The sequence below is a fragment of the Sebastes umbrosus genome, chromosome 14 (genome assembly GCF_015220745.1).
Source record: "Sebastes umbrosus isolate fSebUmb1 chromosome 14, fSebUmb1.pri, whole genome shotgun sequence".
In the NCBI taxonomy this organism is placed as follows: Eukaryota; Metazoa; Chordata; class Actinopteri; order Perciformes; family Sebastidae; genus Sebastes; species Sebastes umbrosus.
The window spans coordinates 16,670,433-16,688,782 of NC_051282.1; the positions used below are offsets into that span (position 1 = coordinate 16,670,433).

An 18,350-nucleotide genomic window follows, 5' to 3' on the forward strand; every position below is an offset into this window, starting at 1 on the left:
TACTACACTTCACATAAATATTCAGTTCATCACAGTCAGGTAGGTTACTTTGAAGCTGCAATGACGCACATTTATTACACCATTAGCTTTTTTGTGTGTTCTCACATATAATTTTATAGGGGAAATAAACATTACCTTTTAGATTATTTTTATAATAGTGTTATTTTTAGTGCTTATATAAACTATAAATACCTCCTGGAAGTTTTATTGTTTTGCATAACTGAATCAAAAGGGATTTAATGTGGATTGTTTTTGACACTGATCAAAAGAAAAAGACCTTTTAACATCAAAAAAGTGTCAAAAAAGTCACATTAAATCTACTTTGATTCAACATTGTAGGACAATGACACAGTTAAACTTGTTTCATAAATATAGGCGCAACCAGTTTACTATAGGAAAGATGCTTTAAAAGAGAAATCCCGGAGAATGTTAACTAAACCAGTGGTATGATTATTTCATCAAGGAATAACAGATACAAATCTTTAGCTTTCCTGTTAAATAAATGTGACAGCTGCTCACGGGAACCACAGATCTATAAGGCACTGTCTAATATAGACGGTAAACGCCTCCGAAGCTCCAAACAGCTCTCCATGCATCCCAGGAGAGACGGACCCAAGTGATTAATACTCGTTTACTGAGTGAGGATGGCTGTTAACTTATTCCCTTCCTCTCATACCACTCAATATCAATTAGAGAAGCTCTCTGCTCCTGTCAGTGTTGAGGAGGTGGTCCTCTGGAGAGCTGATATGTAACGATCCCTCCTGCTTTTAGTGGGCAGGAGGCTGACTGCAACAGGTTGCAACAGCGTTTACTTTTTCATACATTTATCCACATAATGTGCAAGGAAGGTGTTGTTTGGGGTTAAGTTTTCATATATGTGGTTTATTTTTCAGTGCAATTTTGTGCTGTTACGGGTATAATGCATTTGAAATGCCAATAAACTACTCATACAATTAAAGGAGTGCAATAACAGACTGGTAACATCATCAACAGCACTACTGTCAAAGATCACACTGAAGCAGTGTTACATTTGTTTAAATTCACAAATGTCACTCGCAAATAATGCTTCATCAAAAAGGTTAATGTGCTTCAGTGAGTAATGATGTACAGTGTGTTATATGCAGCTCCATGCATCCATTATTACACAGGGCCGAAAAGATATAGACGTAAAGGTTAACAAGCTCTCGAAATTTCAAAAGGAATGAATGATGACTGGTTGGAGTGGATGGTGTTGGAGTCTTTCAGTAGATCCGGTCCACATACATATATAGAGGAAAGGCGGCTTGTGCGAGGAAAAATAAATGATTCTCTTTATTTATTAATTAAATTTTCAAATGCATTTTTTAAGTAATTTTTTTATACCTTTATTACAAACAGTGGAGATATGTTAGGTAACAAGGGGTGGAGAGATCTCATCTTAACCCCTAAGCCAGCAGTTCCCAACCTTTTAGCTTAAAGGGGTCCCCCTTTTCTACCACTGAGTAAACTGACGACCCCTGACAATACACGGATATTTCATATTATATTCAATGTATAACAATAACTGTACAGAACAACTGATAAACTGTACAATTAACCCAAATAGTGAACACAATAACTGCAGGAAGTTTGAGTAAAATGAGCGATTTGGATGCATTTTGAGCACATTATTTCCTGTGATTATTGCATCAAAGATGAGTTATTTTTTAGGAAGTATTAATACAAATCTGTCTGTATTATGTTTTTTTTTGGTTGTTTTTTTAACAATCATACATATTTAATAGGCTTCTTTTTTGGCATTGCTCTATTAGCTCTTTGGGTGATTTAACTGCATACTTTTCTTATATTTAAGTACATCTTAAATAATAACCCAAACATTAAAAATAACAATTTCATTAAGTTTTCTTCACATAAATTAATTAAATGACAACCGGCAGGCCAACCGCATATAAAGATCTAAAAAAATTGATTGATGATTTACACCCCTTAAAATCAAGAATGCCTTGCGACCCCCCGTGAAGCTTTGGCGACCCATCAGCCTATATAAAAAAAAAACAATAACACATGCAAACGCCTCTTTAGATAAACAAATAAGTCACTTTGATTTAGCACACTCCTTGTCCCTATGAGTTTTATTTTGCACATGCCAGAACATCGTTGTTAGAGGCAGCATTTTCCGTGCAGTTGGTAAACAACTGATCTCAGGTGCCTCAGATATTCGAGGAGACACCCTCAGGTGTCCTTTAGTGTGTTGAAAATGTCAGAATAGTTGATGCATTTGTAGTGTTAAAGATTTTCAGTGACCAAACAAAGTGCGTACAGATGGCCTGAGCCCACACACTGCCCTTTGCACCACTTTCCATTTTAATTTAGGAACAATTAAGTGGCACAGCGGTAAAAGGGGAAATGACTGCAGTCAGGAGTTCTGGGTTGTAGGTGTCACACTGACCCAGGCTAATGGCTACTCCATTGAAAACCCCAGCATGCTAGAGGCAGCACAGCAGCAGGCAGCCACACCATCATTCATGTTTGGTGTAAAAAAAAAAAACAGGGCTCACTGGACAAGAGGGTGACCACAGTTGAGTGGCAATGATCGTGACAAGGCCAGAGCCGAGGGCAGGAGGCAGGGCCCCAACACACCAGCCAGCTGCTAACCCCGACATCCAACACACCACGTCCCCTCACAGGGCAGCACAGGTGACCGCAGGTGTGTCCAGGAAGTGGTGAGTAATGGTCAAGAGGGGGAGGTGGGGTTGCATGTCTGCAGGGTGTTCTAAATAAAACTGTGCCAGAGACCCACGCACACAAAAAATAACCAAACTGAGTTAGCAGTTTCCTCATTTGGAGAAAAGCATCCGTTATCAGCTTAAATGCATTAGTCATGCCATTTTTTTTTTTGTGTGGAAAAAGCAAACTAGAAATCTTTTACAGCCACCTCTTAAGCCTGGCGGGGATGAGGCAGATCTAGAGTGGAGTTTTACGTCATTTGAAGCTGCAATAAAATACCTCTAAAAACACCTTTGACTGCCAAACATTTGATCTGAAGGCATCCACACGTAAACAGGGGAGCCCTGTAGGATACTATAGCAATTTGCTACAGTGCGCTATAGCACTTTTCAGAGCAGAACGCCACTTTACATCACACCAAGCACCTTGTAGCTGTCCAAAAAACCCACACAGTCATATATCTGAAAAGAGACACAGACTTAACGGCATGATATTCTCTCTTGTCCTCGATAGCAGCTCATCCAGAAACAAACAATCTATAACCCAAACTGTCTTTACACACTAGGAGATGTATGCCTCTCTGCACTAAAAACAAAGGATAGTTCTGGTTTATTACATTCTGGGTGTTATTTTCTTAATTTTGTTGATCATCTCCATCCATTGTTAATGATCTGGGAACACTCAACATCACTGCAACACAGACCGACGGGTCTGGAAACACAAGCAGTCACATGATCAGACAGGTTGACAACGAGCTAACAATTTGTCCAGATAATCTGAACCACTTTATGTGTGAAGCTGTCGGGATGAGATTCAGTACCCCCAAGAATGAGGCCATGGTTCTCTGCAGGAAAACGGTGGATTGCACCCTGTGGGTTGGGAGTGAGTCTTTGCCCCAAGCGAGGGAGTTTAAGTATCTCAGGGTCTTGTTCACGAGTGAGAGTAAAATGGAGCGGGAGATGGACAGGTGGTTCGGTGTGGCGTCAGTAGCTATGCAGGCGCTGTACCGGACCGTTGTGGTGAAGAGGGAGCTGAGCGGAAGGCAAGGCTCTCAATTTACTGGTCCATCTACGTTCCAACCCTCACCTATGGTTATGAGCTTTGGGTAGTGACCGAAAGAATGAGATCGCAGATACAAGCTGCCGGAATGAGATTCCTTTGTAAGGTGGCTGGGCTCCGCCCTAGAGATAGGGAGAGGAGCTCAGACATCCGGAGGGAGCTCGGAGTAGAGTCGCTGCTCGTTCATGTCAAAAAGGGCCAGCTGAGGTGGTTCAAGCATTTGTTCAGGATGCCTCCTGGACGCCTCCCTTTGGAGGTTTTCCGGGTACGTCCAATTTGTAAGATGCCCCGGGATAGACCCAGAACACACTGGAGAGATTATATATCTCGTCTGGCCCGGGAACGCCTCGGGGTCCCCCAGGAAGAGCTGGAAAACGTTGCTGAGGAGAGAGACCCCTGGAAGTCTCTGCTAAGCCTGCTGCCCCCGTGACCCGGCCCCGGATAAACGGAAGCAAATGGATGGATGGACTTTATGTGGAGGTGAAGCAGAAAGTGTGAATAATCCCTCATTGCACAAGCTGCCAAGGCCTACATGGGGTGCTCGCTCTACCGGGTGAACCAGAGGTCGCCCCGCGTTCACAGTCTTTAGAGTGGCTGCTTTACGAAATGAACGTGATGTGAAGGGGTTGCAGGACACACAACATCCCATCAGGCGTGTTCATGACCCAGCTGTGGCTTTTGGGCATTAGCTGGGTCAAAGCCACTTGCTCTGTGCTTCCTGTGCTGACTGCTAAATATGAAAAAGAACAAAAACAAGTTCATTTTTACTTATTCTATTCCTCAATATTTCAGTAACTTGTCTAATCGCTCATCCTTCTCTGGTTTGAGTCTCAGTCATGACCCTCACTTTCCTCCCGATCAATATTGAGTTACTGTCTGAGTCTAAAGATGTTAAAAGAGCCTATTATAGTACAGTACGTCACCGCTCTCTTTCCTCCTCGGGCTTTTATAAAAACCACCATTATCTTCATTTTAATTCTGGAGATTTCAAGATATTGCATTTAGACATCAGTGACAAACAACTGTTTATTTCTAGGGCTGGTTATCATTTCACATTTTTTGATACTACTAGTAGAGGCAGAAATGCTGCTGCCGCCCTGATCATCTTGATTCTTGGCCCCTCTTGAGTCTTTTTACCAGGTGTCATCAATTAACTGAATGAATACAACATTATTATTATGATGAACTAATAGGAATAATGGCCAAAAATGAGAACTAATTTCCTTATGTTGAAGTAAGACAAACTAATATAGACCTGGTCTGTGTTCACAGTATGTTTCAGAAAAGTTTGTATGCATGTCGTTTTAATTTCTTTTGGGATCACTGGCGCTCTTGCTAAATGTAATGTCGCAGGGGTGTGTAACGTTTTCCATCATTAGCACATCAAAGCTCAACCAGACATTTATCACTGTGGTCAACCCTGAGTGACTCAGACCACAATGTTTGTCTTTGGCTTCTGCAAAAAACTGAAATTCATTGTGACTTTCTTCACGATTTTAAAATCGAAATCTAACTATATTGGCTGTTGGATTATCGTTCAAACACATGGAGGAAACAAAGAGCCATTTTGAATCATTAGCCAGTGTTGTAAAGAAAAAAGTGACATACCAATCAAATAGATAACGTGTCATGGGAGGTTGAAGACAGACGAAGAAGAGTGAAGGCGCAGCTAAATAACCTTTGTGTTACTTAGCCCGCCAGGAAGAGGACAGTATGTGGATGCTCCTGTGTTTGTGTGTTGTTTACGCGAGCTAGCAGTGCGGGGGTGGCGGGAGCGCCATGATTCAGTGGTGTTGTGATTTTAACAGCGTGGGCCCAGGACGGGCAGTTTATTTTCGCCCGTCGCCATGTGAGTGACGGTCCAATCAAGCTTGGGACGGGCTGTCAAGCCTGTCAGGCTGAGGAATGAGAGGAGATGGGAATCAAAGACACAGAGCAGGACCGAACCTGTGATGGACAGACCTGAGCACGGCAGCCACACAGGCGAGGGAGGGAGGGAGGGAGGGAGGGAGGGAAGGTTGAAAGAAACGTTGGGAGAAAATGGAAATATGTGTTGGTAGAAAAAGAGGAGACAGAAAGAAACCAAAGGGAGTATGGTGAAAGGCAAAGAAAATTAATCTTCTCAATGTACACTAAGTAATCAGTGTGAGTGAGGAAATACTGCAGAATTAGTTTTTTCTTACCAATCCAGCGCATGAGTGAGGTGAGGATCTGAAGATATTTGGTCTTCTGGGCGTTGAAGAATGTGAAAGGCCCCAAGAGAAGAGCGAAGACGCCCTGCAGGAAGGGACAGAGAGGAAGAGTTAATAACTGTCACTGTTGTATAAGACAAAAAAACTGCTTAAATTAATTATCACAGAGAGGGATGACACTCATGGTCATGTAAAAGAAGGCTTTCAGTGAGGACCTTCCTTTAATATCCAATAATAAAAGCAGTAACACGGAGAAACCGAGGCAATAACAGTGAAATGTCACCCAGCGCAGATGTGGCCGTAAATGTCAGAGCTCGTCAGTTTGATTTATCATGAACATCTGTACAAGAGATACTTCTAATTTTTAATCAAATGTTTCTTAGACTGTGTAAGACAAGTATATATTCACTGTTTATATATATACCCGGGACAGTAATTAAAAAAGAAATGCAAAACTTGGTTACTAGTATAAATATAAAAATGATGTAGATTAATTTAAAATATATAAGAAATACTATGTACAGTAATACTTTTTTTGTTTTGTTGTGTGTATATATATATATATATATATATATATATATATATAGTAAATAAAACTAAATTAATAAATACAAAATTAATAAATAAAAAATATAAAAAGCCAGCAAAAAAAATTATAAATTAAATAATCTGTATGTATGTTTCATTTTAACATTTTCCATAGGAAAGATACATATACATGCTACTTTAATAATCAATTATAGATCCTGTAAGTTGTTTATTAGTTGGTGAGAATGTTGAGAATGTGTTTTTACTATTTTTTTTTACCCTTTAAAAGGATAAACAACATTCAATAAAATGGAAAGACACCTCCTTGCCCTCAACATTGTGGCATTATCCCACTTTGTGTTCATTTTATCTTGCAGCTCTGTTTTTACTTCTCTGATATGTCATTTTTATATGCCAGTGTAGACGCATCTGCTGTCAAAATCCCATCAGCCCTCTCAAAGATAGGTGAACAGATAAACAAGTGGACCGATCCATAGTCCACCAAAAAATGTTCAAATCCTCTCAGGCCACAACTCTGATTGCCTATCAGATACGTTTCGCTATCAAGAGCTGCAATCAGAAGTAGTGGCTCAGCTACTGTAGCTCCAATTCCATCAGTTCCCCTTCCTCCTCCTCCTCCTCCTCCTCCTCCTGACACTCTCAGGTCTGACTGCACACTTTGAGTGGCATGTGATCTCAGGGGCAGTCACTTGTGTGCCATTTTATCTAAAGAGCAGCCAGCAGGGTTTCAAACAGGGATCCATCAAGACACATACAAAAGCCCCTTTAACATTGGAAAAAACCCACTAACATCTGGCTTTTGCATTCATTTCCAGGACAAATGACTGCGCAATGCTATGTGCGAGCGTTGAAGTGAATATATAATAAATAAAATCAACAGGGATTTGGATCATTATTATAATTTATTAACATACAAAACATACAATTAATATGATCTCCTAAAAGTCACCAGACTCCAGTCAGTCAACAGTCATTTTACCTCGCCGATCGTCGTAAAACACACTTGATTCAAATTCGACAGAAACAAATAAAACTCATCAAAACCATCTTTGTTAGTCTTTCCACTGTTCCAACAAGCACCAACTGTGGTTTGAGAGTTTGAAAGAGAGACTGAATAAGTAACAGATATAAAAATAAGTAGTAACTGTTTACTAACCCTGTTTCTGGTGCCGGCTGGCACGTCCATGATATTGAACGTGACACAGCAGGAAAAAAAAACAGAACGGCCAGTGCAAGATTGCTGAACCAAACCACCCAGGACTTTCCAAAACCTCTACCGAGAATGGTCTGACAAAGATACAGTATATTCCCATTTAAGTTCCTCGCAACCTTATTTGAGTATGATATTATACTATATATTATAATATTATACTAATATTTTAAGCAAACTTTGACTAAACATTAATCTAAGCTGTTTGCATATAAGCAAACATATGACTCTAAAGTCCAGCAGTGGGAGCAAGTTTGGACACTTAGTAATTCATGCTGTAAATTAATAAGGTGGTGCTGGTGCAAAACGATGATTTAAAAGTATCTGAAGGTGTTTAACAGCCCCCTACAGTGTTTCTTATGTTTGAACTAATGAATGAGGGAACAAGGGAGCGATTTTGGACACAGCCAGAGTCAGCTATTATTTCCAGATGTACAAGGTGGACAGCTGGAGTATCTGTGGGAACTGGAAGAGGTGAGAGGGGGGAAAAATCATAGCCTTTAATTCTGCTGAATAATGATGATGCCTATGTGTCTATATATTAAAGGATTACCAGCTGTCTTCTTGGCAAAGTGCAGCCTAAGCTCGAGCTGAGCCAAAGCATAAATCTGCAACGCCTAGGTAATGAATGAACCATTATGAAGAGAGATGAGTCTGAAGAAGAAAATGAAATTTATGGCATCTGGCTGACGGACAGCAGTGTTTTAGACCCGAAAGTTTCAGCATGTTCGGTTCTTTCCCTGCAGCTTTGTAATGTAAACTACAGCATGACATCAACCTGGAACTAAATTAAGATAGACTTATATTTGAAACTTTCTTTTCTTGCTTAATAAAAATGGCTTGAATGGCGATAAAGTGTCTTGAATCTTGAATGACTGAATACATCTACTACATCTAATGACCACGTTTCTAAGCCGTACATTAACAGGCAGGAAGTTGACCAAACATACTGAGCTCCAATGATATCTATTCTAAGTGACTTTGCATGTTTTTATCATTATATAGTGACTTTTTGGTGAAAGGCTAGACATAATCTTTCCTTTATCTGTTTCATTGGAGCAATAGTTATAAATAGGGTTGTGTGTCCACTGGCATTTTTCTTTACCTGTGCCAATAAGATAGCTGAACTTTGGTATAACACAAAAACAATATCATTTTGAAGACAGTAACTCCTATTATAATTTAACGAAACATGCCAAACGTCCAGTGCATCAGTGTTTAACGCTCAGTTAACACAAGGACAACTTTAACTAAAAAGAAATTCAAATTTTGATTAATTGTGCAGCCTTAATAGATAGAACATGAATTCTTGAGTTATGGCCAAAAACGTGTTTTGTGAGGTCACAATGACCTTTGAATCACCAAAACTTTATCAGTTCATCCTTCAGTCCAAGTGGACATTTGTACCAAATTTGAAGAAATTCCCTAAAAGCGTTCCTGGGATATCGTGCTCACGAGAATGTGACGTATATATGTCTGTCTTTATACACCTTTAGACCCTCAGTTCGAATAAGGACAAACTTCATTGGTCAGCAAGTCCTAAAAGTATATTTCTAAAGCTTTTAACATCTTTACATATCAGCTCAAAGAGACAGATCTTAATGCGAGGTCGAAATCCAGCCTGGTGAGGCAGAGATAGTGATATCCCTGAGGGCTAATGGCTGATGAATTTCTCAAAGGTTTCTGAACCTCATGAATCAAGTCTGCACCTCCAACAGCTTACAACCTCCCATAAAACCCCATACCAAACAACGGCCTGAGGACATCGGACTGCTCGACTGCATCCCAACAACAACAAGAGCAACACAAGAACAGTCTGAAAATGAACTGCAGCACCTCTTCCTTTGCAGAGAAAGACACATTTGCACCAGTCAGATCACCAATGAAGACAACACTGTGGCTACTGGATATGTGCATTGTATCTCTGTCCACAATTAGATTGTTGGTGTTATATTTCTGTTATTTTGGTAGATAAGCGACCAAACATTTCAGATCATGTCCAGCTGTTTTATTTTTTTTTATCACCACCAACAGGGAATGTCTCTCACAATGAAAGAGCAACACGAGAAAAATCAATCACAGGAAGGAGATTTATCTCTCTAGAGCAGCCTCAATTGATCAGTCTGCATGCAGCCACAAGTCAAGTTGTACTGTGTGAGAAATAGTGACCCAAATAGGATATGGTTCAACAGGTTTTACACAAAAATAAACTATTTTATCAAACAGTAACTCTTAAAATCCTCATCATGATTTCTCTTACATTCCCACAACTGTGTTTTTTTTTGTGTGCGTTTTGTCCGATTAACTTTATCTTGCAAATACCCTTATGACAACCATTTTCAAAGCATAACCTCCTTTTTATGTTGCTATTCAAAGCCTTGGTGTACTTGGGGAAATGGCTGGCACTAATGCTATGTGTAAACGACTTGAAGTTAATGGGCTAAAACATGTGAAACCACCAAGATAGACCATTAACTGGACAATGAGGACATAAACTAAACATCAGAGGAGGAGTGCACTCCCACATGAGACAGGAAAGGCTTGGTCCTCATTGGTAGAAAATAAGATCATGCTGCACATGAAAGGGAAGAAGGCACAGAACACGACAGGGTTTTAGAGAGGGAGCATGGGAATGGAAAAGAAGTAGAGGAAGTGTGAGTGGGCGAGTGTAAAGGCATCAGATGTCATGTGCTGTAGGGTGACTCAGACCCAGAGAGTTGGCATGACCGTACCAAAGACTGGTAGGGGAACTAGAGGCACGGCCAGCACGAGATCACACTTCACCATTCCACCTTTTGCTATTGTGCACTTTCAGTATCATCTGGCTGTAAGGGGCGAAGCAGGAAGCATTCAAAAGGTGGGTCCAGTCTAGATTAGACTAAAGACTGCTAAAGCTAGGTGACCTTCATGATGTATATTATAAATTCTCAAACAGTGGTCTTTATTTGAAATGGCCTTATCCCACCAAAATTAGGTCGTATATGCAGGTTTTTTAAACATGGTAAAACCCACTAAAAATAGGCGACAGACTCTTTTCCCATTGCGAGTATGCTGTGACCTTTCTGTTTTCTTTCCTGTTGTATCACGTTCAACGTCACAGTTGCGCCAGCCGTAACCGGAAGTAGGGTTAGTAAACAGTGAAAATGTTACAATGGTTACGTCTTTTTTAATATCCGTTACTTATTCTGTCTCTCTTTCAAACTCTCAACACAGAGTTGGTGATTGTTGGAACAGTGGAAAGACTAACAAAGAAGGTTTTGATGAGTTTTATTTTGCTTCTGTCGAGTTTGAACGAAGTGTGTTTTACGACAATCAGCTAGGTAAAACGACTGTTGACTGACTGGAGTCTGGTGGCTTTTAGGAGATCATATTAATTGTATGTTTTGTAGGTTAATAAATTCTAATAATTGTCCAAATAAAAACAAACAAACAAGGGAGCTAATAAGAATGGATGTAAAGAGTCAAGTCGTCTCCTTTTCTGTCAAAAAGAGTCATTGTTGATGGGTCTCTGTGACGCAGAGTCTTGTGATTATTTGGCAAAAGAAAATACAAAAATACTGTTTGGTGACAGTTGTCTGAGGAATCAAACTGGAGGAACATCAACACATGTAGATTGCTTCTTTTTAAAATATAGATATTTCAAACTACTTCGTGACTACTCTATAGACATTTTGTTTGTCCCTAACTGTGTGGTTCTGTTGAAGTGCAGTAAAGTGCCGCATAATGTCGGTTATACATGCTGCTGCGACACAGAGAGAATTTGTTTTGCACTTCAGAATTCCTGATGTGTAAAATGATAGAACACATTCAGATTTCCGCGTGCAATGAAGCTGCAGACAGAGATATGCAAACCTACAGAAAGAAATCCTTTTCCTAAATATTAGTCATTATACAATTAACTCTATTCTCGATGGTTTGATATTTCAAACAGCAGTAGTGGTATTAATATCACACAGTACAAGCCAAGAACCAGTATCCATGGTCCGCCTCGGCTCATGGAAATGTGCAGCAGTGTCAGCCGGAGAAATAAAACTGCCAGACAACAGCAGAACAAGACATGAATATAACTAGAAATTCATAACGTCGATGGATTGAATGACACTTGGTACCAATGCATTTATTCATTTAATACTTTGATCAGGCTGTTCTAGCAATTTCATCTCGCTCTTGCTCGCAAGGCCGACATACAGATTTCATTTTTGTCTGCTTTTTTGCTTCCTCGCCACAGAAACTGCTTACGTTTCATGCCCGGTTTAATAAATGTCTCAATAAACAAAAACAAATTCTGTCAGGAGAAAAGTGGCATGAATCAATTCTGGCTAGGTCCTTCCCTCCATTCCCTCCTCTTCGACAAGCTGATGGGTTTTTGCTCCTCCGAAGCAGCACACTCATCAACTACGAGCATTTCACTTTTGACAACAAAGACATTCTTAAAAATCGTCCATTTCTCCTTCCTATATGAGACAACACTTTCCGCAGCAGCCACCTGGCTGGCTGCAATCACACACTTCAGTGAAACACAATAAACGGTGAATCTGAGATGAGAAACTGCAAAAGGTGACTGAAGCAATGACGGATACAAACACTGAGATCTGTCCTGTTTCCTCTCTTTAGGGGATACAGACTCAAGGTGCATCAGCAAACACTAGGATAAAAGATTCTTGTGGTCATAAAGCCGCTCAGTGCTTTGCAGAAAGCACAACAATCAACTTCTCAAGTGGACCAATTTGAGAATTTGCTGGTGATTTTAACCCCAATTTCAGGACCTCCATTTAAACTCTTGTATAATATGGAACTATAGGGGTGGGTGATATATCAAATATACTCTATGATTTGCGACTTGTTCTACGTGGGATGTAAATGACTATATTGCAAACATCGAGTACAAAGATCATCACGTCATTTTTTTAAGCCTGGCGAGAGCGAAAGAAGTGAAGCCCCAAAGCGAGTTTATAAATGTTGAGGTCGGAAACGTTGCTGGAAGATGCCAGCCTCCACTTCGAAAAAGACAGTCAAACTAGCTCCCACGTTGTTTTGCTGTACGATACTAGGCATTACGATAAGAGCTTGTAAGAACTAGCTTCAAAATAAACTCATCTTCCGGTGAATGTGCAATTTCAAATAAATTCAATCAGTCAGTCAGTCAGTCACTCCATAATAAAACAAGAAATACAACAAAATGAATAAATATTAAATAATAAATTAAATTAATGATAATTTTTTTAAAAAGCCGACTGCTTGCAAACTGTATTTCGGAGAAAAATTGAATTTAAATTTTGTGAATAATTAGTCAAACAAACAAAGAATACATTTCCAAAGACCAATCTGACTTCAATATGACAGTACACCACCTCAAGACTGTTTAGAGATTACTTTGATGCAATGATCACACTGGTATGATCATACGCATCAACGGGTTAAATCAAACAGTTGTGTTATTTTCGCCAAAATATGAAAATATTGAGATATAAATCGTATATCATGATATAGCTTAAAGATATTGAGATATTATTTATAAGCCATATGGAACCAATAAGATATACAAATAGACAACATAAACATTTGATGGTAAAATTAGGTTTTCCGAAATGGACTTGGGAGCCTAAGGAGACATGTCACAAAACTATTAATTAAATGCAACTTCACAATTCAGACAAAAGACATCTTGTTAGGGTTAGTTAATGAGCAACACTTCAGGTAACAAATCTTTTCAGTTGTTAACACCAGGCAATGACACAAAAACACTCAAATCTGAACTCAAATAATTGCCATCTCTTGGGACCATCTTTTTACAGTCATTCAAATGCACCTTTGGCTCTTTGTTGTGACACCACCATTATTTGGGCTCCCAACAACATCTTTGTTGCCAATCCTCATTGCTATACTAAGGTCTCATTATAGACCATGACCCAAATCATGACAAGGCTCAGAGGACAATATCTTTTCATCATTATGTCAGAGCCAGAGGGCCCAACAAACCTGCTGCCTCCAATTCTCTCTTTTCTGTCTCTCCACATGGCAGCAAATAACATCTCCAAACAGCCAGGGTTACTTCACATGGTTATATTTGAACAGAACTCCATATGAAAGCAGATAGTCTAGAGTCCAAGCCAGCTACTGAGTATGGACGACAGATTGGATGTTGAACTCGGCAGCCTCCAGGTGTGAATGTGGAGCACGGGGTTTCGGAAAGAGAGCGTCACTTTCAGCAAAACTATTTTCAAAAAAGGTAACAAAACAGGTTACCTGGTGGACTAGAGGTTTAGGACACAAGTAGTCGCGAGAACTCTAGTTTGAGTCCGGCTGGGGACCTTTGTTGCATGTCATCCCCAAATCTCTGCCCTTACATTTCCTTTCAGCTCTCAACTGCCCTCTGTCTAATAAGAGGAAAAAGCACTTTTTAAAAAAGTAACAAAATAACATCACTTTTCCACAACTTTCCCTCAGCACCGTCTGTGACGCTGCAAAGTTATAATTTGGGAATAAGAGATTAATGGGGCTTAGATATGGTCAATGATCTCAATAATGGTGCAACCCGCCACCAAATGGCAACCAAGGCTGCAGCTGTCAATCACTTTCAAAGTCTCTAAAGACCAGTGTTTTGGATTTGTGCGGATGAGAGAGTTCAGAGAGTATGGAAAGGCATTTAATTGGCATTAGATTGCGCCACTCGGAGCTCACGAGCCAATCCACTGGTCTCATAAATCGCCACATATGTGAGCATTTCTCCTGAGCCGCGTGTTGCGTAGGTTCTTCATAAATCACAGTTGGGCTACATAAGTCAACCCCTGACCGTCCAACCCATTTAAGTAATTAGTCAACATATTTTTCTGTTCTTTTCTGTGGGGTCGGTCAAATGCCGCGATGGCACAGATGCCCTTAGGCTCTTGGACGTCACTGTAGCTGAATTTATATCCAAGAGAGCCATATGAGCGCTTTGTTCAAGCTGTCATTGGACCGGATCATTGTGAAATCACTGCTCAGTTTGGTAAATGATTTTTCTGGTGTTTCGTCAGACGTAAAGAGGGTTAATGGTAAAAGTCCCCGGGGGCGAGCAGCGGTCACGATAGGGAGAAAATCATACTGTAAGTGCCTCTGTGGTTCCATGCAATGGTCCAGCCTGAATACTGATAATCCCCCCCACAATCAAACAGAGAAAGAAGGATTATGATTCCCAATCCCTACAGTCCCAAGATCCCTAGCCATTTGTTTCTGATGTTAATCTTTATTCCAAACAGATTTCATTGTTACAGCTTTGGGAATAAAAGTAAACTTTAAAGTAATCGTTCTGCTCATTAAGGAAAGCAAAGGAAAATCAGATGTGATTAAAAGGGCAGAGTTCATGTTGATATATCAGGGTTTGCCCCAGGATAAACTAACTTAAACTCCATGAAGATCATGTGTCCATCTGGTGTTTATCAAATAAACTTGCTGTGAGATTTTTCTTCCAACATCTCCACCTGTTTGTGAGCGATTTCCTCTAGATGTCCTGACTAAACTCTGGTTATCTTTTCCCCCACATATTGCTGCCCTGATCAATAAACGCAGAGTGAACGGTGCTATGTGATAAATCTTCCATTGTCACCTGTTGAGCTAAACGAAACAGAAGCATCTCATCTCGATATCATGGGAAGATGACAATGGCCTAAGTCATTAAACTCATTTTCCCTGACGCTGTGTGTTATATTCGTTACGTGAGGCAGTCTTTATTTCAGGTGAGGCAGCACGCCTCCACTATAAAACACACTATCACGTTTTCAGTCATCTAACCTCCTGTAATTAACAAGATGTTTCAAATGCAGGAACAAAACATCAAGACGAGGTTTTGAGAAACATGAAAACATTTAACATTGCCTGTTAGGGAAGCTATAAAGCCTACATAAATGCCAGCTGTAATCAATTCCAAGATGGATTTCATAACAGAGACATACAGTGTGCACGTAAAATGCAGAGAACTCTACACCAATTGAAACACAAATCTGGTCTGCTTCCTGAAGAAAAAAATGCAATAATTCAAGTCTTCTACAACTGCATGCATCATTTAACTTTAATTAAGACTTTGAGTTGAGACCTTGAATGTGTAAAGCAAAGAGTCGAGGCAACGCTCGCAATAGCTTGCAGACAGTTTGACAGAAATTAAGATATTGCTCACATTCCCAGTGCATATCAAGAATGTGCTTTGCTTTTCATTAGGACTGATTCAAATGAAAGAACAAAGACAAACTACCCATTGCATATTTAAATGGCTCACTATATACAGTCACTATATATGTGTGAGGGGTTTTCAGGAGCCTTAAAGAAGACAGATTATTTAGATTTCCAGGCAATATTTCATCTTAATGACGCAAAACAAAATAAAACGCTCTGTGACTGCATGACGCTCACAAAAACACTACTTCAACTACATCATACAGACAATGCAATGGAATATTGGATATTATGGGGCAATTCATTGCCTTGGTTGTGACATGTATGATAAAAGACTTGCGGGTAGCCTGACCATGGTGGTATGGAATAGAAATGGCGTAAAAATAGGCCATAAAAGCCCAAGAGATACATACAAACTCTTATGATAGCAATAACAAGTCAAGTGATTCGCTGAACACACGGGCAGCAGGGATGTAAGACAAAGATGAACATGATTGTGGAGGGGGGGGGTAATACAGAGGGGAGCAGGGACTGTGCCTGGGAGGCAACACTATGCGGTTAAAACCATATCGGAAACTATACGTTTGTCAGGATGAAAGAGAGTCCACCTTCAGCCTCATTAATCACCAGCAAACGTCTCCATCACACAGACATAATTAGATGAAATAAAAGAATGGATGAATAAAATGATTTGATTGGTCATATTAATGACGCCAATTAAAATGTATGGTTCCATCTTGCATTTGCAACAAGACAAAATACACTGTGTGTAGTTAACCTTGTGTAGGAAAGACAATATTAAAGACAATATTAAGCAGTCATGACAAGGTGAGTGCACTGTAGCAAAGAGTGTAGCGCCGAAATGATTATTCAATCAACAATTTTGATGATCAAAAGTAATTTTTCAAGCAAAAAATCCCAAATATTCTCTGGTTCCAGCTTCTCAAATGCGTTTCTGTTTTATATCATTATACGTATTTTGTTGTGAGTCTTTAATTTTTGCACTGCTGTTCAGACAAAGAAAGCATTTTTGAAGAAGTCACCTTGGGCTCTAACATTATGTTGGGTATTTTTCACTACTTTCTGACTATGTTTAGATCAAAACAATGAATCAATTAGTACAAAAAGGTTAAAGAAATTATTAACAGATTGATCAATAATGAAAATAATTGTTAGTTGCCGGCCAAAGAAAAACCAACAGGACTTAACAGCAATTAAAGTACATGGTTAAACATTATTTGAGTCCATTTAATGAGACTAAGTTCATTTTTAGGCTACTTGTACCTGTTTGCAGACCAAGTAGGATTTATTTATATTTGTTTGTAAATATAGAGTATGTGCATGACGTCAGAGCAAGTCGGAATCAAGTCTAGACACAAATCTAACCAGCATGCATTGTGTGCCGATCGCCGGTAATTGATTCTGCGCAGGCCTGGCTCATCTCGCTGTAAATGTTTTGCTGGGATATTTGCTATGAACAGATTGGCCAGATTTGGGTTTCTGGGTTATGTCACAGTGCAAGAAAGTCAGTGTGAACAGCAAGAATGGAGGGCAGACAGACTTTCAGAATACATCTAGGAAAACATTAGATTTTTTCGACAATTATAATGCATTTAGTGTCTGCAGAGGTTTTACAAATCAGCCTCCGTCTAGGTGCCATTTCAAAGCGTTGACAGTGCATCAAAATGAGTGACAAGTGTTTGCCTGGCAGTCTGGACTGCACCGTATGCTGACTCAGGGCATGGATCAAAACTATAGAAAAAGCTAAAGCTGACGAGTAGAAGAAAAAAAAAATACTCAATTAGAAATATCATTAACAAATGACAGATTCGGGGTCAATGCTATGTTAATGTCTGGGAGCGTGTCTGCATATTTTTGTGTTTCATGAGATGAGAATGTATAACTGAGGGCTTATCTGCTGCCAACAGAAGCCTCTCCATCCATCTCTTATGTGATCGTCTCTGTCAGCTCTGGACGCTGCTCCCACCCCTCCGGGTCTTTGGGTCATCCAGTTACATAAATGTAACTTACACAAAGACACACAAAAAATAAACCTCAAGCCAACACACATATATAGATGGATGAATAATGCTGTCTCTCTCTGAATACGCCTTGCATACAAAACACAACTGAAACCAGTGAACCAGACTGTGAATGGACCAACAGTCAGGCCAAGAGGAAGATGATTCAATCCACTGGAGCTCCTTCAGCCAGTTTGTTTAAGTCTTGGTCCTCTTGGACATTATTTTGTACAATTACTCAATATCAAGTACATAAGATCTATTGTTCTTATTTCAAATAAGACGTCAAAGTGAAGGATACTACTGTACAATAGATATAAAATGGAATGAACCCCTGATTTTTGTAAAATGAGGAAGTCCCAGATATTGTTTCTGCACCAAAAGTGATGTGATTTCTTTTTTACAATTTTTCACCTTGCGCAGTCAGAAAGAATTAAGTTTTACCGATCATGTCGTGCAGTTGAG

General features: G+C 39.7%; 1 protein-coding gene across 2 annotated transcripts in view; it reads right to left on the reverse strand.

Moving 5' to 3' along the window:
• The window catches only part of tmem104 (transmembrane protein 104), a 64,376-nt gene that overhangs the window by 11,395 nt on the left and 34,631 nt on the right, over window positions 1–18,350 (reverse strand). For both annotated transcript variants that reach the window (XM_037792183.1, XM_037792184.1), the window contains exon 9: window positions 5,949–6,042. In XM_037792183.1, coding sequence (XP_037648111.1) covers window positions 5,949–6,042 — 94 coding nt within the window. The remainder of the gene's footprint in view (window positions 1–5,948; window positions 6,043–18,350) is intronic.